Raw genomic sequence first — 26,981 nt, 5'->3', positions numbered from 1 at the left:
CACAAACTGTGACTTTTACAGTGCACTGACTAAAGGCTGTATGACTGACTAAATACAGTATGTATTTCATTAAAGATTGAGACTGATTTACATAAAGCATCCAGTTTTCATTAATACAGTATATTTTAAAGCTGGCAGGACAGCAGTCCAGAGAGAACTATGGGCATGTGACCTTGGATTTACCAAGCACTATTCAAACCCTCCAGATACTGCAGAATTCCCTGAAACAAGGGGAAAAATAAAGGGGAATAGAGAAAAAAAAGAGTTAGCTTACACAGTTACTGTGAAGTAATGAAGAGACGGTTACCAGCAGTCAGAGCTGCTACCTGAAATAGCAGAAAACAGCTGTGCATTTGCAGAAACACAAATGTGAAATGAAGCATTAAAAAAAAAAAGTACTGTTTGGGCAATGAAACAGCAGGATCAGCCCCATTCTCTTGTCCATCATCACCCTGTACTCCCTTTTTACATTATTAGGTAATCTGACAATAAAGGTATGAGATAAAAGTAATACAAATAAAATGTAGGATTCCTCATGTCCCATTATAAACAAACCAAGTGAAGGGCACAATGTTTGGTTTATAGAGAATATAAAGTGTTTATTAGGAAGTAAAGTGCTCAGTTTTACAGATCAATCCATTTTTGCTCATTGTAGAAGAATTGCATAATTAACAGCTTCCTAATAAGATCAAACACTGTATATTACTATGCAAAAATCTTACTGCTCTAATAACTAACAAATGATATTATAATCTAAAACTGAAAGATGTATTAAAAAATATTTGTAACACTTTTCAAGTGGCAATGCACTTACTGCAAGGCCCACTGTCAACACACAGGGGTACCCCATGAGAACTTATTGCACTTCAAGATGAAGTTTGTTATTAAGTAACGACACGTTACAGAAATACACCTCAACAAATAAAGCTATGAATGCAGACATTTTCATAATAAAACATATAGTACAAATAAAAGATGAATTTACATTTTGAAAGATACATTTTTACAGGAAGCCCATGCAAAACCATACTGACGGGTCTAAGTGCGCTTTCTTTTCCCCCAGGAAGGCCCTGCCTCACCAAAAAATAACCACTGGATCACTTCTGCACACTCCTCAGTCCCTGCTGCCATAAACCTCTGCATGCCACATGACTGACAGGCCACAGACACAAACCTCAACACAGGGTACCCCTAATAAGATCCCAGCTGATTGCTGGACAATTCAAGTTGAGGCATTTGGCCAGAGTCATTGATTTTTAAATACTATCATAGCATTTAGACCCTTGACCCTAGAAACCCAACACCAATTACATATTACACACATGCAATTGGTCAGTGTGCCTCAAAGTTTAAGCTGCAAATCACATCACATACCAATACACTACACATTTTGGATATGTATATAAAGATAAGCCTCCGTATGTTTAAATTGCTTTGGTATTTTCCTTGCACACCAGGTGGCCATGCGTACAGCTAGTGCTTCTTTTTGGTTTGTTTGTTTGAAGTCAGAAATGCCACTTCAACACTGAAAAGTTTTCTCAGAAAGGTTTCTATGGTCCAAAGATTTGATCAATCAAGGGAAGACAGAGCTTAGTCCGAGTGTCTTCGTTCCACACATATGCCCTACCCACTGTGCTGTTTTGGCAAACTGATGGGAACTCTTGTGGAACAGTATGAATTTCTTCCTAGTACAAGACAAAATAACCCACAGAAAGAAAAAAAAACACTTCACAATAATCACAACCTGTTTTCCCACATAATTCTGTTCTCTACAAAAGGCTACTATGAAATTCCAATCCACACTGAATTTCCTCCTGTTCGCCTTCCATTAATTATGTTTCTGTGCATATGGTTTCTCATAAACTCAAAAAAGGGAAAGGCATGAAGTCTATTCAGTTTTAGCAAATTCTCTGGTTAGAAGAAAGGCAGTCTGAGTCACTGCACATCCAGCCAGTGCAGAATATATGGATCATGTAAGCTTTGCCTAAGCAGTGCTCCCACAAGAATGAGGAGCTAAACCCGGGCAACAACTGCTTTTTGAAACAAAAGGCACCAAGGTAGCATAATATGTGCTACTTATACTTTGTTAAATAGGCATTTTTTCCCCTATATACCCTACTAATAGCTAAGATGCAATTGATTGTGTAGCTTCCCATTATCCTTCTCACCAACTCTAAGTCTTTAAACACAAGACAACTGCCATCTTCAGGAAAAAAGCACCACTGACAACCTCCCTCCTAAACCAGCATTCGATGTATGGAAACATGTTGCTAGGCAAAACTCCAAACACTGCTTTCTATATTTCTATAAAGCTCTCTATAGGAAACCAACATAATTTCAATTTCAAAAACAAAGCTTCTATGACACAAGAAACAGAGGAAATGAAATACTAAAAATCCGTGATTATACTACAAGCATCTTTCCCAAAGGAATCGTGTTGCACCTCAGCAGAAAAGCATATGTAGAAATGTACCTAATAATTTTACAAGCGCTTCCGTTAAATCTAAATACAGATTGCAGAGTTGAGATGTTATTAGAACTTCACATGGCACAAGATCAGATTTTCCCAGCTGTTAGCAACTTCTCTGCCCCCTTCCCACACCCACAGAAAAATTAGTGTTTTTGAATTTTGTGTGCTTGTAAATAATATATTTTCTGCAAAGTAGCCATATTTGCCCTAGAACCTCTGCAATATTTATCCCAGGAACACTTAAATCATGAAAACATGGCATTAAAAAATGGACACTTTGCAACACAGCTGAAAATTATTATGTTAGTTGGGTGTGAAGAGGCAGCTCTCAAATATTACTTCTGAAATGCTAATTACAATGCATTCAGTTTCTACTACAGAATTACGTAATTTACACTTGTACAAACTAAGTGCACTTTCTTCTTCTTAAAGAAATGTAGTACTTCTCAGAAACAGGAAAATGTTAGGTAAAATGCTGGTACATCAAGAATACTCTCAAAATCAGATAGCAACTCAAATAAAAAAAAAAAAAATTGCTGTTTTCTCTCTTTGAAAACTGTCAGCTGTTATAAGGAATCAGAAAATAAACTGATGCCATCTTCTTTTAAAATTTGCTTTTAAAATAATTGAAAAATCATATTTTCCAAGGGAAAGCAGAAGACTCATAGCCTTTCATTTTAGAGTGCTGCCCACAGAACGTTATTTTGTCTGATGCTTGCAGCCCTCATGAAAGTACTCCCCATAATACATGTATGGAATCAAATTTCTGTCCCAGTAGATTTTGTCACACCTGATATCCATTCTGTTTCCTGCGTTTTTGTTTCCATGGCTGACAGTCTCACTGCCGGTAACCCAAACATGACACATGGCTTACATAGGTCTGAAAATGACTTATGAAGAGAATATTTACTTTTGCCCACCAGTGAAACTTGTCCTTAGTGGTCTGATCGGAATGATCACCTCATGCTGGGAAACAGTGTAGTGTATTTGCTGGCTGAATACTGACCTGAAACATTTGCAATCACCGACGAAGTTAATCCTACATGTGGATGTTGTTCCCCCCATTTCCTCCTCCCCCATCAATACCATCTGACTGGGAAGAAGATGGCCGAGAGTTCCTCGAACGAGGCTGGCCATTCAGTCCAAGTGGTGTTCCCAATCGATGGCTCATTTGGGATGCAGTATCATCCGACTCCCAGCGCTCCAGCTCCTCTCGCACAAGTCGCTCCATTTGTTCCCTGTGGATGTCATTGTCACGGCCCAGTCTTTCATCCTAAACACATTAAAAGACACAAGCTGGAAGCGCAGCTTCCAAACTGCAGTCTAAGCAAAATCCAATAGGAAATTCTTACACCACTCAAGTACTTCCACAGGCCACTGGAGAAACACAGCTACCATAGTAAATCGTTTTATTTCCAGTGATGTAATACCTTCGCTTAGGAAAGCACAATTTGTATTACACTTTTTGTATTTAAATCCATCTCCAGAAATGTAAAATATACTGAGAAGAGCACACCCATGAAGAAGCCCCACCTCAAGAACGAGTAACACCCAGGATCACTATATCTGTGACAGGGCAATTGCAAGTCTGACCTACATAACCCACCAAGACAGTCCTCCTGATAACACCCACTTCCTGACAGCCCTATTCTGTGTGTTCTTGCTCCCATCAGGAAGCCGACAGATTTTAGCATCCACAGAAATAACACGTTTTTCCCACTGTCCACTTCCAAAAGGCCCCCAAGAAAAAGAAGGTGAAAGAGGAAGCAATAGAAGTCAGGTAACCCTGGCGGCAGAAATGAGCTGCTTCCCCCTGCCACACACAATCCCAGAAGCAACATGGGAGAATAAGAACAGGCAGGGCCTGTTGGGCTGGATCCCCAAGACTCCAACAGTTCATAAAATTGTATTAATGCTAACAGACACTAAGGGATGAACTTCAGCAACTACTGAATATCATGGGTTTAAATGGTGACACAGGCCTGCTATAAGACAGGTTGTCATAACTGAACCTTGGATCATGCCCTCAAAATTTAATGTTTTAAATTTCATGTTTTCCTAACACACAAGTGGAATCACTTGGCCACTGCCAAATCCCCCACCTCACCTTTTCCAACAGTCCTTCAATCCTCCCTCCCCAGCCAAGCATTAGGAAGAAGTGCTAACAGCAAGGAAGCCATGCAGGTTGTGACCAGACTGGAGAGAGTGGGTTCCTTACCTCTGTCACTCCATCTAACAGTCTTCCCAACACATCCCTCCTCTTTATCTTGGCTCTCTCCATTGCCTCGAGCTTCACAATCACCGCATCGATTTTGGAAACAATGCTGCCGATGGAATGCTCCATGCGATCGACCCGCCTCATGAGTCTGAGGGCAACAAGTGGGAGCTTCAGTGACTCTGACATTTCCCAGTCAGCATCGTTCTAGCATGTCAACACACAGAGCAGATAAGGATGAGACACCGTTTTTATTCAAGAGCCCATCTGACTTCCCACAAATGAGTCCTACTGTCCAGGAGGCACAACGTAAACTAGAGCATGAAGACAGAACAGGGGTAAAAGCACATGGAAAAAAAAAGTACATCTTTCTGTTTTCATTGCTTTTAGGGCATCATCATAAAAATTTTTTCATTCCAGTTACATAGTTCTTTACTCATCTAGTATCATTATAATTAATTCATATGGAGATCTATCATTTCAGACGAAATACACGGTCACAAGTAATTTAATCTTATTAGAAACAACAGCTGAAGTTCTCACTGAACCTAGAAAAACCTCGAGTTTTTACTACTTAAAAAACCAGAAAAGTCTTCTGGCATTATTGTGACATGACCATTTTATCTGTCTTTTCAATGATCAGGTTTTAAGGACATGGGGGTTTTGCTGTTTGGGTTTTTTTTTAATTTGTTTATTCTAATTTTTCATTTTCTGACCAATTCCCACGAGGCTCTCTAAAGCACTTCCAGTTCAGATATTATTTGAAAGCTACTAAAAGGTGCAACTTCTGCACCATAAAAACATAACACTTGTTTTTATTAATAATTTAATACTCAGAGTTACAGGAAAGAATACTATATATCGGAAAGGAGAAAACCCACAAGGAAAAAAAACCAAAACCCAAAATCCACCATGCAGATTTGTCACCCTCAGAAGGATAAACTTACACTTGGAATTCCTCATAGGAGACCCCACTAGAGCTGCTGCCCCTTCTCCTGGAGCTGTGTCCACTGTCTTCATCCTCATCCTCCTCGGAGTCATCCAAGCTCCGGGGGAAGCTGCGGCTGCTCAGAGGACGTGGCAGAGAGCTCCTATCCAGGTCCAAATCCTCCTTTGTGAAAACACATGCCAGAGAGAGAGAGAAGATGTAAAAACTTTCACCTGTACATGGGGGATGGTGGTGACAAGGTCAAAGACCTGTTGCCCTCCATCAGCTCCCCTGTGCCTTTTCACAGTGCTGCTCAGACAGCCAGGGATGACAGAAAATGTGAAGGGTAACAAGAGGATTCTTCTGAGGCAGCAAACCAGCACGAGGAGCAGACTGGCAGACAGTGCTGGTGGCACAGCAGTCCTAATGCTGAGCTCACCCTCTCTTTTTCCAGGTCATCTCTCATCTGCTGATGTTCATGCTCTGTCAATTCCTGGTCCCCATCCTGGTCATATTTGGTAAATATTGCTTCAATCTCTGCATCTGTGTGCCCCTTCCTGAAAAGGCAGTAAAAGCAGTTCCCTTACTTTCCATTTTTCAGATGCTGAAAGAATCTTTAGTATTAGAAAACAGTTCATTTCAGACAGACTTTCATCTCCAAGACAAAGACATGACTGATCCCAGCATTGCCTACAAATTCACAACACGGATAAAAAAACCCTTCGTTTCTCACCTTTCATTAGTTTATAGCACTAATCTCCCCTATACTGCACCCTGCTTCTTCCCAAGTATCCCTTCCATACCTCCTTGATTTGTTACCTTTCCCTGGACTCCTGCCTGTTCACAAACTTCTTCAGTGGTCTGACAGAAACATTACTATTTCCTCAAAGGTCTTAAATCTCTGCTTCCTCAGAACCTTTTCCCCCACAACACAGAAATTCAAAGAGGTTGGGCCCTAGAGCTCCAAATCCTTTCTCTAATGTGGGATGCTGCCCCAATGCAGCAACACCAGTGACAGTGCAGACTGCAGGGGCCATATGTCTTTATTAGTGTAGTCTTGCCACACCACAGAAGCTGAAGAAAAATAACATCAAAATCTTAAGATCACATATCTCTGGGAATACTACTCAAGACAAGCAGTAAGAACTCCCTTACCCTTTTAAATCTTGCCGGAGTTCATCAAAATTTAGTTTTCCTCCACCTTGTCTCAGACTTTCTGAAATGTCATCAACAGTAGTCTTCTTCAGTTTAAGTTTGATCATGGCTTTGTTGTAGCCCTAAAAGAGAAAGTGAAATTTTAGTGTTTGTCATGAAATGTTAAGATTTGATTTCTAATAATTTTTTTGATTACAAAAATCAGCTATACTATCACTCAGTGTGTTCCAAAAGTCCTGCAAGAATTTGTCTCTTCCTCCAATTTATCCATCTTTTATTTCAGCATTTAAATACCTTTGCAGTCAGAGCTAAGGCTTTCATCATTCAATTTGCAATTCAATTACTGAGTAGGAATGGAGTATTTTGTCCCACAAAGATACCTTTGGCAGCTACTGACAGTTTTAAACAACGCTGGAAGGTACAACCTGCTGCAGTCATTTTGCTTATCTCTCATTCTTCAGTTTTAAGAATGACTTTTAAAAGAATCCTCATCCAAAACCAGTAGCACTTTTCACTGCTCTGTTATTAGAACATGTGCACATGTTTTTCCTCAACTAGGATTTAGGTCAGGCTTACAACTTTATATTTAACAACCTTACTGACAGCTGCTTCTGGGAGCTCCCAGCACATTAGTCAAGATTTGCTTCATCTTATTGCCTGAAATGGAGTAAATCTCAATTCTGTGATCGTACCAAATATCAGTTTAACTTCATCGGTTCAATATTTATGTATGTGTCTAGACAGAAAAATCCTATGTCATATTCAGTAGGCTGATCATTCTAAGCAAAGTCTCAGATGACTAAAATACACTGTGATGGGAAGTTTTTATTCAGTTAATTTACACTCAGCTCAGATTCATTTATTTTAAAAGATGTGTATTTTCATCAGCTGCTGCCAGTTTTACTTTGTACAGTTTATGTAGCGTTTTATGAAATAAGTTCAGATGTGAGGAATAAGACATCAAACAAACAAAACATTACTTTTACCTTTCTGATAAGGTCAGACAGTTCCATTTCTGCCTTCTGTTGTGCCATGTCCGACTTGACTTCAGAGTATGTATCATTGATAATGGCCAAAAACATGTTCTGTTCACAAGAGAAATCAAAAAGCCCAATTTGAAATTTCAACAAGTCTGAGCCCTACTGCTCCTATGACTTATATATCATTTTTTTATACATGTGCAGACCTATATATGATTTTTTTTTTAAAAGTCCAGGAGAAAATGGTAGGCTGTTTAAAAAGCACTAACATCAAGAGCCTGACATCGAAATACAACGTGTGCTGAAGTACAAGAACTTTTAATCAAGACAGTTATTAATATAACTGAAGAATTAATTTCCAGAGAGGCTTCACACCTACACACAGCAAAGGCAATAAACCAAGCCTGTTTAATGTTATATGTATGTTTGGCCCTTTACTTGGCAAGGCCAAACTTACACGGGTAACAACTATGAATCAATAAAGGCAACACAGCTGGCAACAAAAATGCCCGAGGAATCAAGTTAACTACTCATCCTGTAATAAACAGCACAAACAAAAGGTTCTTTTCTAGTTACAGCTCTGTTTGCATTTCACACTAAAGATAAAAACCGAAAAGCTTAAAATCAGACATGACACATGGCATGTATGGCATCAACTCTGAAAAGAGCTTGGTTGCTCGTTCAGAGAAAAGAGAAAATACTGGCCTCACTACCCCTGTAGCAAGCATATAACTGACTTGAGCCATGCTGTCATTACTGAAAGGTTCCTAATGGACATGGAGTAAACATCACTGAGCTGCAAGTTGTACATTCATGTTCAAGAAGAACTATTAAATTTACTGGTATGTTCAATGTGCCACTCTCATACAGAAAGGCTGTGTTAAACCTCTGTTTCCTCATGGACTGAAAAAACACGCTTTAGAACAACCTTCCAGTGCTGTATTCTTCATGCATTCTTGCCCAACACCAGAGAAGTAAGAGGTAACTTGACTACTGACTATTTTGCTTTCAGCTGCCCAACATTAAGAATCGACACTTTCTATCCATCTTCCCTAACTCAGTGTCTCAGACTGGTCTCCAGGGGCTGACAATAACATATCGCTCCAAGCCAAACGAGAGGCTGTACAGATATTAATAAGCACACAAATTATAGACAGTATTTTGGATAACCTGCTGTGACTTCACAGTTCTGCTGCCTCTTAGAAAAAAATATTTCTTTCCCTTGCTGGACACTTAAGACGCTGTTCCTCTGGAATCTGTGAGGCACTAAAAAGTAAACACAAAACCTGCCTCATTTGCTTCTTTGGCCAGAGAGACCCATGTTATTTTTCTACTGGCTACTGGTCCGTCTCACTGAACACTTACAATTCTCTGCTTCCTTAGTAGCAAACATCCAGGATGAAGTCTTTTCCCACAAATTAAACCTGAATGCCATTCCTCATCTCAAATAATAATAATAATAATAATAGAATGCTTCATTAAGTCCAAGGGTCATTAAATAACTCTGAAAGTTATGATTATACAGGACTGATGTAAGGTTAGTAAAATTCTGCTCTAATACTTGACGCTTTATCAAATCACCAAAACACACACAGTTTGGGGAATGATCTGAAGCTTCCTGCTTGCTCAGATAACGGCTTCCATCTGGTCCTATCATAAGAAATAAAATTACTATATGTTGTTAGTACCAAACTAACTGAAAAGTACATCCAGGTAAAAGATACCAGAGCTCTCCAGTTGTATTGACATAAAAAAATTAATTTATTGGTATCCTAGGTTTCTAAGAGAGAGGTCTCTTCCCTCCATTTTGTTATGTAAATTATCAGTAAAACTGTAATATGGATTCAATACTAGTATTAACAGAGTATACAAAAGATGAGTAGTCACTAACAATACACTCACTGATTTGTCAGTAATGCCTACATGCTGCCCCTCAGGTAAGCTGAGCTTCTTATAATGCTCTTTGAAAAGTGTACAGGTAATCTGCATTGGGAAAGGGAGAAAGACAGGGGCTACTCTGCCCTTGAGAAGTAAAAGAAGATAGAAGAGAGGCAAACCTGGATTTCTGAAACCTGCTGCACTGCTGATGAACTAGGCTCTTCTAGCAGAAAATCTGTGAACCAGGCTGCTGTAAACACAGCCAGTCACACATTTATGAACCAAGAGCCTGTACAGCTACTACAGGTACTTTTCAACAAAAGATACAGGTTTGCTGCGTATGCCAACCAGGCACTATTCAGATTTTAGAAATAAAATTCTTCATAATAATAATTAAAAAAAAAAACAAAACAAAACTCACAGCATGGAGCACTACATGGGAATGACAACAAACATACAATGCAAATCTATTTTAAATGAAGCAAAAAATGAAAGAGTGTGTAACCAGCCATGTAAAATTCAGGTCCCTACATGGGCCACACACTCATCATTATCAGAAAAAGGCACAAGTAGCAGTGGGAATCAAAGAAAAAGCAACACAAAAATAGCCACCTGCCCACCCAGCATAAACAAAGTGTACATACCAAAAGAATGAAGAACATAAAGAACACAAATGTAGTGAAATAAATTGGTCCCAAAATTCGATTAGCTTCTTCAACCTCTGTGAAGTTGAAGTCTCCCAAAATGATGCGGAACTGAGTAAATCTTAAAAAAACAAAACACATCCAGGAGTTGAAGAAAACATTTTTGGAGTTATGAAAGGATACTCAAACTATTTTTTTCTAACAGTCTGACTGATGGGCTGCAGAGAGGCCTGCACTACTCTAGTACTTTACCAGGCACTGCAATAACCAGTTCTCAAGTCCATCTCTAGGTACAACCAAACTCATGGTCAGATGCCACACAGAACAAAACCAACGTGGTTACCTCTGCTTTTCAGTTGCTTGGGGGCAACAGGAAGCAGAGCAAACCAATGATTACCATTATGGAGCCTTAAGACCCACTACCATCTCCCCATTGCAGCCCCAACCTTCTCCCTCTAAAGCTGTCTGGACAGTGCCAAGGCTGGAAGAGGCTTGGCATTTTACAGCAGAACCAGCTTAAGTTCCTCCACTTCTCTATTAGGGGGCAGGGGGAATTGGTTACTGAACAACCTGTTAATTGCCTCAGCTACAATCAGGTTATGTTGTAGAAAATCAATAAAGGAAAAAATTATTAACAACCTTATGTTAAGTCCTGTCACTCTCCTACATTCCAGCAGATGCTGACAAATGTTCTGGTTAGCTAAGACAGACTCCATTTGAGTCAACCAACTACAAACACTATTCAGGAGCACAGCCTTATTATGCACCCAACATTTCTGTAAGCATGTAACTGCTGAACACGGAGTCACTGCTTTCTCTGGGAATGTGACCAATTGCTGTAAAAACCATGTCATTTCCACCAATGAAAATCTGCAATTTTTAGCTCACTGATCTGACTATTATCTGACAGCATATTTTTAATCTCACAGCAAAAACGTTTTCTGAGCTAAAAATCATAAAAAAATGCATTTGCTACTGGGCTACATCAACAGTGATATGTCTGCAGCTATCTACTTAGATAAGGTGAGCAGATCCATTTACCAATGTACTGGGAAATTCTTTGCATTTTTTACACCGGTACTTACATGCAATCCTGGAAAGTGCTGAAGTCATCAATTTGAGTGCCAAAGACAAGATAGGCCAACTGAGCATACGCTAAGAAAATAATGAAAAACATAATAGCAAAGCCAATGACATCTTTGACACAGCGAGACATGGTAGTGGATAACTGACTCATCGTTCTGTTGAAGTTAACAAATTTGAAAAGCTGTTAAAACAAAAAAAAACACAAGAAAAACCTGTGAAGACAAGGAAGACAATTTCTCAACACAATTGCTCTCCTGCCTTTTACACCAGATGTCTTATTGGATATGCTTGGAGACAAAGTCAGTTAATTTACATTTAGAAATACATCACTTCCTAAAAACACTGAGGCTTGAAACCTGTGGAAAATTGTTTGAGAAGGCAGACTTCTTGTTTGGGTGTGGGGTTTTTTTTCATTTCTCTATTTGGCACCCTGGCTTCAGAACAGCATTACCAAAACATTTACAAAAGCCTGTTTATCCATCTTTATCTTCAATGAAGATGGCTAGATATGAAGTAGTAAAATACAACAAAAGCAGATCTCACAGCTTTGATTTGCTCCAAGCAGGTGGCTGAAGTAGAGACTTCCCAAGATCCCCTCCAAACTGCATTATTCTGTTACTCTGCAGTTTACCACTACGTCTTATAATGACCCACTTTATTTCTTAACCATGATGCAAAAATTAGATGTAACTTTTTCTTATGAAACAGTAAGAGATTAGCTAACTTGCTTGATGAATCTAAGCATCGGAGTTGAAATTCACTTATTATTTATCTCACATTTCTCCTGTTAGTTTATTAACTAAACGTTCCTCTGCAACTTTATACATATAGAGGGCAGAAAATGAGTATAGGCAAGAAAAGAAGCACCACTGGAAAGGAGAAGTTACTTTTAACTAAAGCAATATATATATCAAGTTTTCAAATTAATTGGATTAGCTTTACCAACTCTTCTAATGATTCAGAAGTTTGGAATAAATAATACGGGCATGGTTTAACCAGGCTAGGATAAGGCAGTACCCAGTAAGAATTACCGACTTAGCAATCGACGAATAATAAAAACATTTCCTGTGCTTGCTGACAAAACACTAGCACTGACTATATCTTCCAGATTTTAACAAGAGCTGACTAAACCTGTGGCAAATTACAACCTTGCTTTTCATCTGCAAGAAGTTACCCCTGTGTTCTGACTTTCTTGCATGACCAATTTTGGGAGAAACACAACTAAAACTCAAATAATGTATCATGAGAAACTCATAATACTGCTCACATTCTAACATTAGAATAAGGATGTGTGTGTTAGAGTTACCTTAATCCAGACAAAAAACACGGTGACTGCAGTAATGTTGTTGAACTGCATTTGCCAATATGCCAAAGGTTCAAAATTGGGGAATGAGTTCTGATCTTCCAGCAGCTTCTTCAGGAGCATATCAACAGTTGATGTCCTGTAAATGCTAATTCCTACAGCTACCACAGAGAGCTGAGTGCAAAAGAAATGTACAAATTTACAAAAGGTGATTAGGAGTTCAAACCAACTTGTTTTAGCCACATACGTCAGAAAATATTAGGATATGAGGAACTTCATATTATTTATACATAACTTTATGTTATTTATAGCACATTTATACCATAAAGTGAGCTTTGAGTAAAAGCAAACAATACTGTTTTCAAGGTGTCCTGACTATAAAGTTTCAAACAGAAAAGAGATTGCACAGAGCCTAGGGAACACAAAACAAAAAAATCACTTATATAAACTTCTCAGAGTCCTTCAGGGTCAACCCCTCTGATCACCAATCCCACTAGTGCTTAGAGCCAGGTAGCTGGAGGGGCCAGGTTTCACTCAGGAGTAATTTACCAGCCCAGTAGCTGCTGTTTGACATGGGATCCAAACTACAATTTCTGGACATATCAGGAAATGCATTTCACAAGAAAATCATTATAGTCCTGGACTACAGATAAGTAGTCTGGGAGTCAGAAGATTTGGAAGTCATTTCCTTGCCAGAGTTGAAGGACAAGATGAGAGTGACACCTGGCAGTCTCAGAAAAGTGAAGCTGTCACAGAGAAGAAAAATATAAGGAAGGAAATACGACAATTCAAAACCACAAAAGCGACAAGAGTAAAGAGCAGAAAGACAGAAGTAGCCAAAAAGGCACTACAGTTTCTCCAGAGTACAGACTGCCCAGTATTGCCCAGAACAAGCTAGAGCAGAGAAGCTGCAGTTCCACCGTACAGGCAAGGTTCTTGCTTTGACCTCTGCAAATGTGCCGTTCAATAGTGTAAGTGAACACTTCACCATGTAAGCAGTGTCATGGGTACATAATTCTAAAATTTTTAATGCCCCTCAGGCAAGGTATAAACGTAGAATTTTGACCCTTTGTGTGAATGAATTTTACACTCACACCTGAACACTCTTCACTGACTGTAACAGCCAAGCTCTTATTCCTGTTCCCACCATTAAGTATAACAAACAGCACACACTTCATGTAAACATCCTCCGAAATTTAAAAAGCACTGTGATGCAAGTATGATTTCTCTGGATTACAGATACTAAATTCAAGACTTGAAACCTTTGATTTATCCAAGCCTGAAGATACAAAATGAGTGTGGGACTGGAACTATTTCAGCACTTCTGGCTTTGTATACTTTTGATAAGAACAGCTTGACATGAGTCCAGAGAGAATTATATTATGTAGCTTTAAATCCAAAACTCAGATTTTCTGCTACACCAAGAATTACTGATGTACAACACCGTCCACTTAACCAAGAAAGCAGCCCTGACAGCTGCTAGCACTCTACAAGTTTGAGACACTTCTTCAAACTTGGTATTAGCTGGTGAGTATTTAACACCACAACAAATCTCTTTGTGGTTCTTTGCAAAAACACATTCAAATCCCAGTCCCATTCCTCAAAATGCAAATCACTACTTAAAAGTGGATGATTTTCTTACTTGAAAGCCAGTGCATTAGTCTGTATCAGATACATAGAACAGAGGGCAAGTTTGTTACCTCTGATAATGGCTATGCCTCTACAGACAAATCCTGAAAAGCACAATGGACAAACACTCTAACTTTGCACCAGGACGCAAAGGTTGAAACCACTGAAGACAGAACAACTGAATTTGCAAAACACACCAACATTACAACACAGACTAAAAAAATCTTATTCAGACTGAGCAGCCTAATAGTCTGTAAGTGTCATTCCTAAAGACGGTCCTATCCCTTAAAGCCACAATAGGAATACCGAGTCACCAGTGTCTTCCAAAAAGTGCATTTTAGAAAGCAAGTTCAGCCTTATTATAAAGGTCACTTACCACAATGATAAGGATATCAAGGCAATTCCAAAGACTTCTGAAGTAGCGCAGTCTGTGAATGTGAATTTCTAAGATCTCTTCCACCATATAATAAAGAACAAAAAGACAAAATGCCATTTCACAGGCTGCCAGGAAAAAATCAAAAGTGGAGATGTAATGAATCAGCCTCACTGGCTGAAACTGCCAAGACGTAACAAGGCCTCCAGTTGCTGGAAACTCCACCAACAACCTGTATTTAAAGAAAGGCAAAGAAGAAAATACTTAAATATACACAGAGTTGATGAAAAGCGCTACTAAAAGATACTTGGTTTTATTTATATAACTATTTAAATAATGGAAACAAGATCACATATGATTCAGAAAAGACACCACGCAAAAGGTGTAAACATGACCATGCTCAATTTTGAGTAAAACCCAAAGCTTTTTAGGAACAGTGAGAAAACAGAGAGATTTGTTTTCATTTCTATCTGTTTCATGGTGTCTAAAGACTGATGCAGTATACCCATGTATTTACTTGACTAAGCCAACTCACTAGAGAAGTCGCCTGCAAACTGCACCCAAACCGCAGTGGCATCAGGAAAGTCAGGACTGCCTCCAGATAGTGAGTGCAGACACCACGTGGAGTCTCACTTCTGTGACAGGGAGGCACGTCAATGCAGTCGTCTGCCTCCTTTATACAAAACATATGCTCACCCACATCCTAAAACAAAGCAATCACAAGAAAACTCCAAGTCTATGCTGCTGTGGTTCTGTTCATACCTGACGACGCAGAACAGGTTGATGTTTGCATTGTACACGGAGAAATCAATGAAAGCTGCTCTGGTCCCTCTGTCCAGCCACAGGTTCTTCTTAAGGCTAGCAATCTGCAGAGCTGTCACTTCTCTGGTCCTCGAGAGGTCTTGGTAATAACCAGCCCCGCTGTATGTGGCAATCAAGCCCCAGTGGCTGCTCCCATTCAAATCCTTCTCATTGGTATATGTCCAACTAGTTCAAAAGTAAGTGAAGCAGAACACGTTGGTCTTCCCACCTTCAACTTAAAATTAACAAAATAGAAACCAACAAAACCTGACCAAAAACCCTGCATCAGTTACTTAAAGCTGTTTTAAGAGGTGCTAGTTAAAAGTTTTGATGTACCCCGGAGAAAGAAAAGTTCTTTTGACAAATACAATAAAATTAAGATAAAAAGATGTGTCACAAGTATATTAATTACGAAACCCACCCTGTCCTCAGGGAAACAAAGAAACTTGCATTTACATAGTTACATTCCACCTCCAAAACCTTTTACAGTTCAACTCACAAATCATCCTCCAAGAGGGGCAGTGTTATTCCTGTTTTTAGCCAGGGAAGACAACTTGCTGAAACCCACTGCAGCAACACAATCTGTGATACCAGAACAGGTGAGGTCTGCAGTGCTGCGCTCAGAATGCAGCATGTCTCCCATGCACAGCAGCTACTGATGGCACAGGGACAGCTCCTGAACTCAGTGGGATCAGGAGCACAGTCCTCTCCAAATCTGGAAGGTTTCTCCAAGAGCAGAACTGGCAGTTGCTCTGTATTTACCTGGCATTACAGACAGAACATACAAAAGCAAATGCAAAGTTGCCTCTGCCAAGTGACTTAGTGTGTAATTCAGCATAAGCCAGGTCAGGAAATAAGGAATAAAGTCTGTGTCTACAGGAATACTACGTACGCGGTTCCATTTCGAAGTCCAAAAGGAGCAGTATCCTCATTAGCTACAGAATAGACATCATAGCAGTCTTTGATTTCATCCTTTAAATCTTCAGGTATTGAGCACGAACCATTTCTGACTTTCAGCTGACGAATGCGAGGCACCCCAAGGAGCAGGTTCTCATAATAAATGAAGCTTTTGTTTTCTGCCATGGTTTTGTTGTTGTACCACATCTCCCAGTAAAGACCATCAAGCAAAGGGCCTTCTGTGAACTGTGGAGGACGACAGAATTTTATTTGGCACATTGTCAGCATTGTTTTTATAGGTCTTCATTCCATGGAGGTGTTAGAATTGCAGTTGATAACTTTACTGACAGAAGGCCTTAGTTTACCTGTCCTCCAAAGACATTCCACCACCTTGCCCCACCCTGCCCCACCAGCATGACCTGGGTTCTAAACTTTTACATATCAAAGGCCTAATTTGTTCCACAGCCTTGACATTGTGCACATAGATCTTCTTGCACAAACCCTACCATGTTAGAAAATAAGATCCTGCAGTTAAATTTAGAGGCCATGACAGGACAAGCAAACCACAACAAGAGAGAGATAAAAACTCGGGTTTAGATTACCTTCCAGAAGTCATCCATGGTGGACAAAGTTTTGAAATCAGTTCTCTCTGTTTTTGATACAGGTGTTTCCAGGAAGAGCTGCGACATAACCCTTGTATAATAGTACATACTGGAACTCACTGTCCCATAAGTCACTGCAAAAGATTCGGTAAGAAGTGAGAGATAAAGGAATGAGAGAAAGAGAAGAAAAGAAAAAGAACAAAAAAAGGTATTTTGTTCTGCTTTGAATACATCAGACTGTATTTGTACATATTTTGTACTGGAATTCATGAGCTTCAAACCAAAACAAAATCCACATCAAGCACCATCTGTCAACTGTTACTGAAATACAAAAAGCAGGGAAGATAGAATGATTGATCAGTTTAAAATACTCTCTTCTCCTTCCCACACCTCATTCTATTGTTAATACTTCTACAAAAGCTAACCTCAAGAAAAACATAGACATGATTCAGCAGCCTGAAGAGAAGCAGCTACTACCTTTTTAGGTGACTTGTGCTATCCAAGGCATGCACAGAGAACCGGTGTGGATGGCACAAAGCCCTCAGGAGAACTATGCCCTGGCTGAGCAGCTAATGACAGTCAATCAGGATATTGCAGGGCCCTGGGAATGACACTGGCAGCTTATGGTTAGGTAGTGAACCTCCACCCCAGATGTGCAGTCCTTTTAAGAGAAACTCCGCACAGGAAATAAATGACCGCGTGTTACTTCTTTTCCTCCCACTGGGCCAAGCATTTGGATGAGGACCACAGAGTATAAATTATAAAATGATGTACAAAGCCAAGATGGCTTGAGAGAATAGTCTCTGGTGTGGATATGGTTACTGCCTATAAATACTTATAACCATTTTAAGGCTAAAATTCAGAGGAGTCTGAAAGATTAGGCCTAAAATGAATAATCGCCGTCAGTATTGACAATTTTATAAAATGTTTTCTTTAGCAAATGTTTTCTTTAGCAACCACAGAATAAGAACTATTTTTAATGGAGTTCTGCTGTGGCACATGGAATCTATCACATGACTGTGCAATACCTGGATTCTCTCTAAATATGTACTCTCAAAAACACAAGGGAACAAGAAATACCCACAGAATTTAGCCTGCACTGGAAAGCTCTCTCCTAGAGCATGCCAAGCCACAGACCAGACAGACCAGACTGTCCTATAGTTATTGCTTATGTGTAAAATAAAAAGGATAGCACTTAAAAAATACTAATGAGTTAGCAATATCTCTAGATATTTAACACACTACATTTTTCCTTTATTCTGTTTCCAAAAAATCTTTTCCTGTAGCAAAACAAACTGTTAAAAGCCTGTTATAAGTCAAACTTCTCCCACTGAAACCAATTTCATTTTAACGCTACACCTCTCTTGGTGGCACAGCATGTCAGCCTCAAGCAGTCTTACATTACTTCATAAACCTGCACTAAGCATTCTTAATGGACTAATGGAGGAAGAAAACCCATGATATTTAGTATATAAACAGGTTTGCAGTACAACACCAAAACAGTTTTGTCAATGGTATAAAGTTTGAGGCTTTCAGTACTTCTACTACATTCAAGTAGGGCAGACCTGCTCTCAGAGTCAGTCTGCCATTGTAGTTTTGCATCTGCTTTTCTGCTCCAAGATTCCCTCATCACCTTCTTGTATTACAACTGATCATAAACAACCTAACTGTCACTGACATCTCACCCATTTAGAGCAGAACTGCCCACACTAAAACCTGGAGAACTGAAACATATCAGCTTTCCAAAGACGCACTAACTCAACGCATACAGACTTTGCTGTTGTTCTCCCTAGCAACCGAATAAAACATCTATTTCATAACTCTATACTGGGTTCTTTCTTGCATTGTAGATTGAATTTTACTCTGTTCTGTGTTCTAGAATGTTATGATACTTCATATGGTATCAAGACAACAAAACAAATGACACACTTAAATCACAGAAGTCTCCAGCTGTGATCCATATACACCCGAGTACTGAAACATCCAATATCACGCAAATACAGATTATCAGATATTTCTAAGTTGCCAGCATTATCTCTGCCTTTCCAGCTACTTAGAAAGAAATGTTATTCTTAGAATGATCTGAACATAAGCTTGGTGATGAATTTGAAACTTGGTGATTTAATCTAATGATTTGCCCTAGATGACTACGTTCTCCTCTTCATATTTATCAGTTCCATTCAGTGACTTCAAAATGCATAGCATTACACTGCAATATGGTACTACAATAAAAAAATGCTCTCTAAAACCAAAGAATATTATCATCCTTCTTAAAGATTCCAAACTTGTTAAGGCACAGAAAGTTGTAGTGTTTTCAATTTCAAGCAACAACCCATGCACAGAAATACTTGATTCCAAATATCTGCCTTGACATCTGCTCATTAATTCTCCTCCTACATCAAACAACCTTCATTCCGGAATCACAGACAGCAAGGAGACAGTACAGAACTGGATGCATTAGTGCTGAATGGTACTTACAGACACACAAGACCACAAGGAAAATCATGTAAGTAATCAACTCCCGTAAAACACTTTTCAGATATCGCTCTCTGCTGGTGTTGCTTTCTTCCATGAGCCTTGTCCCCCACAGACCTTAAAAGGAAAACATATATAATGATGTGCCCAGACGTCTGATATTTGACACACAAGCGACATAATAAGTGCTTTTGAAAGCTTAACCTTTGTCACGTCTACTACAGGTTCTTCTATGGATTTTAAACTGATGTAAGTTTAAGTAAGAACAATTTCTTTCATAGACCGAATGGGGCCTGAGGCAGTCAGTATTAGCTATTCATGAGATACCACAATAATTTAGGAACAGCTCAGCAGAACTCTAACAGAATCTGCAGAAGATTTGCCAGAAGTGCTCTCACTTAGGACCACATGGCATGAAAATGGATACAAGGATATAAAGACACACACAGATATAGCCATCCTTCAAGAAATGGAAGTGTAGTGTTTTGGGTGTGGGGTTTCTTCGTTTTCTTTTTTTTTGTTTTGTTTTGGTTTTGCGGTTTGTGTTTGTTTGTTTTGGGGGTTTTGTTTAGTTTTTTGTTTGGTTTGGTTTTGGTTGTTTGGGGTTTTTTTTACATGAAAAGCACTGTTGGATCCCGGGCAGTCATCACAGCACCAAGCCTGACAGAACTCAAGAAGCATTTGGATGATACTCTCAGGCACATGATGTGACTCTTGGGGATGGTCCTGGGCAGGGCCAGGAGTTGGACTCAATGATCCTTGTGGGTCCCTTCCAACTCAGCATATTCTGTGATTCTGTGAAAATGCATGCTCATTATCAAACCTTTATGAGTAGTCTTAACTAACTTTCCACGTGAAAGGAGGATACATGAATCAAACATATTTTTAAAAACACCCAAATCATAACCTTCCTCTCTCAGATAGGCAAGGCATGTTCAACAGAGACACAGCAAGGATCTTGGTGAGCATTTCTACACAGTTTCTTTCCCTGCACAACAAAGAGTTATCATTTAAACACTAGAAGCTGCCTAAATGAGCAACTCCCATCTAAGCTGTCAAATTGAGCAACAGTGTTAGCTGAACTGTTTCCGCCTGCCACTCACTTCATATCATACTTGACATTCTCAAGTAGACACTGTAAGAGAAGCTATTGATAGGTTCCTTCCTAAAGGGTAACTGAAAAGTAAAAGGAACTTTTAAATGGAGTCCCTAAAAGAAACAACCATCTTAAAACAAAAACACAGTAACCACTATACTTATTTCCTATGCCTAATACAGAACAGAAAAAAAAAGGTGGAAACAGCTGTTGATGCTCAGATCAGAACTGCTACCTTCAGGGAACTTCTCTTCATTGAAGCCTAAATAAAGCAAGGCAATTTGACTTTAATTTATGGTGAGAGAGAAAGCGTATAAAAATTCACTCTTACAGAACCACACTAAACTTCCATCCTTTTCAGGTGCTTTAAACAGTCAACCTTTCAAAACACCCCTTACTTCTCAGTAGATGGAAATGAAGTAACCTCAAACTCCCTAGGAAAAAATCTTGAATCCATCAAACATACCACAGTAATTTGAAGTCAAATGGAACAGCAACAAGGGATAGCCAAAACACATTATAAAGCTGTCAATGAAGCAAGAGTTCAGTCGATCTGCAACCACTGCTGTAAAACCAAGACAAAGGGCTAATCTGCCTGCGGCAGACCTTTGTTTGCTAACAAAGAGATGGGAATAAGAAGCTCTTCCCTCGACCTGCAAATATGAGGTTTATTCAAAAAAAAAAGTTAGGTGTTTCTAAACGAAAAAAAGAAAAAAAGAAAGAAGCCTTTCAGCTACCACACTTTTATGTTGTGAGGTAAACAAGTAAAATTCTCTTGCATAGGCACAGCGAGCACTAACAGTCTTAGAATTAATCTCTGTTCACATTCCTTAATTAGTAACTTATAACCTTCACTAGTGTGAGCCCCAAAATAAGAGAGCTTTTTCAAAGCTGTTCTTTAAAGCCAAGTTTGAAAAGTTACATATAAAGACTGCAACTTTACTACACAGAATGCCAAATCCTCCCCATTAGGTCATTCTTGAAAACACAAACACAAATCCAGGAACACTTACAGAGTTACTAATAATAAAGAACTCCACAAACTCGGCCTCTAACACAGGACTACGTTGCACTAGCAACCCTCATAATAGAGGCAGGAAAACATTACGGATGAGAGAAGGAAAAGGCTGGAACAGCCAGTGAGCTAAACTGGCGAGAAAGCCAAGTCCTGGCTGTCAGTACATTACTCACCAATAAGAAATGTGGTGAGCAGAAGCAGAAAGCTTGCAAACTCAAACTCTGTCATATTAGACTACTGTTAGTAGTCAAGTCAGCAAAGACTGACAGAAAGTTACATGTGAAGAAAAAAACCCAACCAAACCACACCAGAGATCATATGATGATCTTTGTGTTAAATGAACTCTGAATTTGCCCATCAGCCAGCTTGAAGCTTTCATTAGCTGTTACATTTTTACAACATATATATTATTCTCCTTTTTGCCTTATGAGAATACTGATTTAGATGCATCAAAAATAGTGGAGGTAAGCAGTGCTGGATTTAAGTTGACAATCTGCTGCAAGCACCAAGAACATTTTGTTTCCTTATATAAATTTACAGTTTATCAACTTTTTGACAGAATCGATGTAATTCATTTATCAAACAAATCTGCAACTAACAATCTCTCATTCTGTATCTCAAATGGTTTACCTGAAGAGTATATAAACTCTGAAGAGTTGCCAAAAAGTAATGATAATAAAATAGATGAAATTTCATCTTACAGTAAGAAGTCTAGTTTGTTACACAGGAAATTGAAATTTTTCTGTTTACGCACATATATAATGTTTTATATACACATGCATACATATATGTAATATATATAATGCACACATGTAATATATATAATGCATATGTACTTACATAAACACATATGCCTTTATAATCATAAAGCCAAGTTTATAAGGTACAGAAGCATATAAAGTAATTCAGATTTATGTAACAGTCCTAAGTTCTGAAGGAGCTCAAGCCAAGATACATGTCACTAACTAACCTGACTGCCCAGAAATTCTGAGGAAAGAATGAGACTGAGGGAAGGGAAGGAAAGTCACCCTCAGACAAAGATGCTTTGTCTGAAAACAACAACAAAACACAGTCTCACAATCCTTAGCTCACACTCCCTAGTAAGATACAGAGCCTGCAGTAAACATGTCATGATGCATTCTTCAGGAAAGTAACAATCCATGAGTGACTGGGACAGATATTTGATACCTTCATTGAATGAGAACTAAGAAAACCTTTCAAGAAACGCCCAACATAGCCAGTATTGACACACATTAAGACATGGCAGCTCTGGGTAATCAAGTACAGCTCTGCAGGGGAGGCTAGATTACCTTTCCAGCCTGGCTCTGGAAACAGACCTTGTTTTTACCCATCAAAACTTTTGATAACTTTCTCCTTAATAGAGCTATATAGTCAGCCCCTCCTCTCCTCTCAGCATCTGGGATGTCTGCTGAAGAGATCTGCAAAACTAGAAGGACTAAAGTCACTTCACAGAGACTCTTGTTAAAATCTGAAAAGAATCCACAGAGAAGAACCTAAAATACTGGTAGTCTGAAATCGCTGACTTTCTATTCACTTAGTGACTCCTGCTACAGTTTTCCCAACAGTTGCAATTACCAAAATCCCATTATCTTAAATCCTCTCTGCATTTTTCTTATTGACAGCAAGTAAAGTGTAACCTGTCACTGAATATCCTTCAGTAAAGAGTGACAACTTGTTTAGCCATGGTAGTACTATTACTTGTGATATCCAAAGGATTAATCCCTCTTGTTGAGTTCTGCCTAGTGAGATGGAATTTCATTAAATAAATCTATGCTACTTTCCTCTAGCCATCTTGAAATAAAACTGAGTATACCATTATCCAGTCTTCAAAGATCCTCATGGTTATCCATGGAATGTCAAAAGAACTATGGAGTGCTCTTTCCCATACTAAAACCTCAGTCATCCTTCCAGTGTCCTATAATAATGTCAGGCTTGAAATCAGCCCTTTCACTGCGTAGCACAGTGACCACATTTTCAGAGAAGGTGCTACCTATGCCACAGGCAAGTATGGCACCCTACAGTGCCTTCGCAGCACCAAAGTCACACTCAGACATTTACTGTGCCCATGAATTTATAGCAACATTCTCATGAAAGAGCCAGAAATGCATCTGTCTTCTACAGTAACTTTAGCTACACTTGCCTACAGAGCCAGGTCTGAAATCAAAAGAAACTGTGGATAATAACCACTCTGTTATAAATACACTTCAAACACTCCTACAACAGGAGTCCAAATTTTTTCATTTTACAGCTAAAAATAGAATACCACCAGCGTACAATGACTGTCTCAAACTGCAAGAGGCAGCTGATCCATGGCCATTAGAGATAATGGCTTCTTGCACTGCAAGAATGTGTAACTTTGCAACCATTCCCCACACAACATACACCTGATTAACTGGCCAATGCCCAATGGAGAAGAGATTGCCAGTCAAAAGGATGCACAATACTACCATGCCAAAAGTGGTCCTCACCTCTTAGCCTGGAGGCAGAAATTAGAAGTTCAAGCTACAAACACACATCAGCTTCCAAACTGGTCATTCTAGCCAGAGATATATTGCTTTTAGGCAGGAGGCAGAGGATCCATCTATCAGAGCAGGGCAAGAACATCTCTGCCAACATCTGCTTGATGCCGATGCCACTGAAGGCTCAGCTGCACTCATTCTGCCCAGCACAGCACATAGCTTCACCAATAGTCAGTTCTTGGCTCTGCTGTTTGCTCAGTTGAACAAGATGAATATATATATATATGCTTAAAAACAAACAAACAAACAAACCCCAACTGCTAAACACAACATACTAAAAATAAACATTCTTCCTCCACTCATAAACAACCCTAAGCTGTAGATGCAGATAAACAGATGATTTAACAAATCATTTCACCAAGCCTTCGAACAGTAGCTCATTGCAGTGAGTCTGTCTGTCTGATAGACTTTCTTTCCATCTGCAAATACTCTAACTTTACACAAGTGACATGTTATTAAGCTCTGCCTTCAGGTTCAAAAGGGCTCAGAAATCAGCACCAAACTCAGTCCCAGTGTGTGTAATCTGTTTTGAGTATTACTGCACAAATCATGACAGAGAACCAACAGTAGCAACTCATGCCAGGTCATTACTAACTCAGTCTCACTCACCTCATGTACAAACACTGCTGGTTTTCACCAAAGTTAAAGACATAAACAGCAGGTTCCTTCTTGGCAAAAACCAATATGAAGGGAGCATGTGAATAGTCTACTTAGATAAGAATTTTTATAAGAAGACTTTACTTTCTCCATGTGAAGCAGTTCCTTTCCCAGGCAATTACATATCTCAGTGACAGACTAAAGGAAACACACCACTGAAGGCTCCAAAATGCAGTGGTGCCAGTTCACACATAATGCAATCACTAATGGTATTTTTCCCAGTCATTCTGATCTCTTATTATGAAGTAACTTGAGTCATTGAATATTGTCCAAGTAAAATCTACTGAAAACATGCTCTATTCCATAATCTCTGCAAGTCTAACTTGCATCTAAGATACTGCAATGTTCAAGAGGGATTTGTTTTGGTGCAGTACAGCTGAAGCCAAAGAAATCATTATAGCAAATGATCTTTGAATGCACACAAAAATCAAAGAGAAGGCATATAGGATATACAGTAGCCTAATTTACAAATCTTTGCTTAAAATCAAGTTTGTTTTGATAGATCTGCTGATGCTGTGCCAGCCAGTAACAATACTATTTACCACTTCAGAAAGTCCACATTTTAGAAGAAAGAACTATTTTCTAAATAGGGTTTACTTTTCCTGCAGCTTTGTAACTATAAAGATCTTGTCTGGCACTTAAACAAATCCTATGTTTAAAGTTCTCAGTTTGATGCTGACATTTTAAGCTTCTCTGAAAAGGAAGGGGGGGTTTTCAATGTGTTCCCACAACCTTGAATCCAAAGAACTCCCCATCCACCATTTTCTCTGCTATGTCAAATCAACCCTGTACAAGGCCAGCTCAGTGCAGAGTTAATGCAGTAAGCTTAGAACAACACCTCAAATGCTCATTCAATGTGCGCCTGGTTTTACTTCAAGCTATGTCCCTGGTCCCAGCTGTGCATCAACAGGCAGCTCTGGACTATTGAGGGCAGTTTCGAGGCACTGTGAAAAGCAAAAGTCAATCAAACACCCTCCCAACAAACCCATGCCAAGCATCCTATTCCATCCTAAACACCTCTTCTATAGGACAAGGGAAGCTGAAAAAGAGAGGATGACGAGCATTCTGCTCCAACTCTCCCAAGACCTGGCGTTGGGTCAGAAAGCCACATACATCCAGAAACTATCACAGAATCAACTAGGTTGGAAAAGACCTCTGAGACCATCAAATCCAACCTATCACTTAACACCACCATGTCAACCAGACCACAGCACTAAGTGCCACGTCCAGTCTTTTTTTAAACACCTCCAGGGACGGTGACTCCAATCCCTCCCTGGGCAGCCCATTCCAATGTCTAATCGGGATTCCTCCTTACATCCAACCTAAACCTCTCCTGTGAGGAAATGTCTTTCACAAAAAGCAGCCAGGAGGAAGAGCTGGCACGCAGAGAGGTCTAAACACGACAGGGTAAAGAAAGGAGAGAGGGGCGGGTGCATTTGCGTGTGCTGGGGGGCATAACCGGGAAGGGGATCAGAACATGGATGTGCACTAAGAGAGAGGCATAAGGACCGATGGGAAAAGAACACGGACAGAGGGAAAAGAGGGCAGGGAGTAAAGGGGTGGGTGGACAACAGGCAAAAGGGACTGCAAACAACTCCTAAGCGCTCCTCCGAGCGCCAGCCGGCAGGAAGCGGCACAGGCGCCGCGCGGGGCCGGGAGCGGGGGTCAGGGCGCAGGGGTGCGGGGCTGGGGCAGCTGCTCTTCCTCACCTCGCAGCCTCCGTGCCAGGCGCTTGGCCCAGGCCACTCTCCGGGGCGCGGCGCCGTCGGGCGGCCCCGGGAGGCGGCCCGGCCCCTCGGCCCCGCCGCGCCCCGCGGGGCCGCGCCGCGCCCGCCGCCCGCCGCCCCCGGCACCGCTGCCCAGCGACGACGCGGCGCCGGCCGCGCGGCTGCCCCACTCCACGTCCATCTCCAGCACCGGTCCCGCCGCCGCCGCCGCCGCCCCGTCCTCCTCGGGCTCGAAGCCCGGGTTGTCCCGGCTCCAGGCCTGCCGCGAGCAGGCGGAGAGCGGCGGCGACGGCGGGCAGGAGCCGGCCCGCGCCGCCTCGCCCAGCCGCTCCAGCTCCAGCTGCTCCCGCCCGCGCCGGCAACCGCCGCCGCCGCCGCCCGCCATCGGCCCGCCGCTGCCGCCCCTTCCCCGCCCTCCGGCGGAAAGCCCGGAGTACGGAGGGAGATGTAGTCGCCCTGGCTCCCGGCGGGAGCGGCGGCCGGGACCTCCTTCCCGCCCTCCTCCTC

General features: G+C 40.4%; 1 protein-coding gene across 1 annotated transcript; it reads right to left on the bottom strand.

Moving 5' to 3' along the window:
* Positions 1-573: 573 nt before the first annotated feature.
* Positions 574-26,753, bottom strand: PKD2 (polycystin 2, transient receptor potential cation channel). Its single transcript, XM_032684830.1, has 15 exons — positions 26,457-26,753; positions 19,440-19,553; positions 16,962-17,095; positions 16,355-16,605; positions 15,424-15,648; positions 14,665-14,893; positions 12,663-12,833; positions 11,356-11,537; positions 10,271-10,391; positions 7,755-7,853; positions 6,769-6,890; positions 6,053-6,170; positions 5,633-5,796; positions 4,689-4,836; positions 574-3,743 (listed from the first exon to the last, which is right to left on the bottom strand). Exons 1-15 carry the CDS (start codon positions 26,653-26,655, stop codon positions 3,510-3,512), a joined length of 2,511 nt encoding a protein of 836 aa, XP_032540721.1. The 5' UTR covers positions 26,656-26,753; the 3' UTR covers positions 574-3,509.
* Positions 26,754-26,981: the final 228 nt, after the last annotated feature.

The sequence above is a fragment of the Chiroxiphia lanceolata genome, chromosome 4, assembly GCF_009829145.1.
Source record: "Chiroxiphia lanceolata isolate bChiLan1 chromosome 4, bChiLan1.pri, whole genome shotgun sequence".
In the NCBI taxonomy this organism is placed as follows: domain Eukaryota; kingdom Metazoa; phylum Chordata; class Aves; order Passeriformes; family Pipridae; genus Chiroxiphia; species Chiroxiphia lanceolata.
The sequence above is the reverse complement of the archived record's forward strand: the minus strand, read 5'-3'. Positions and strand labels throughout refer to the sequence as shown.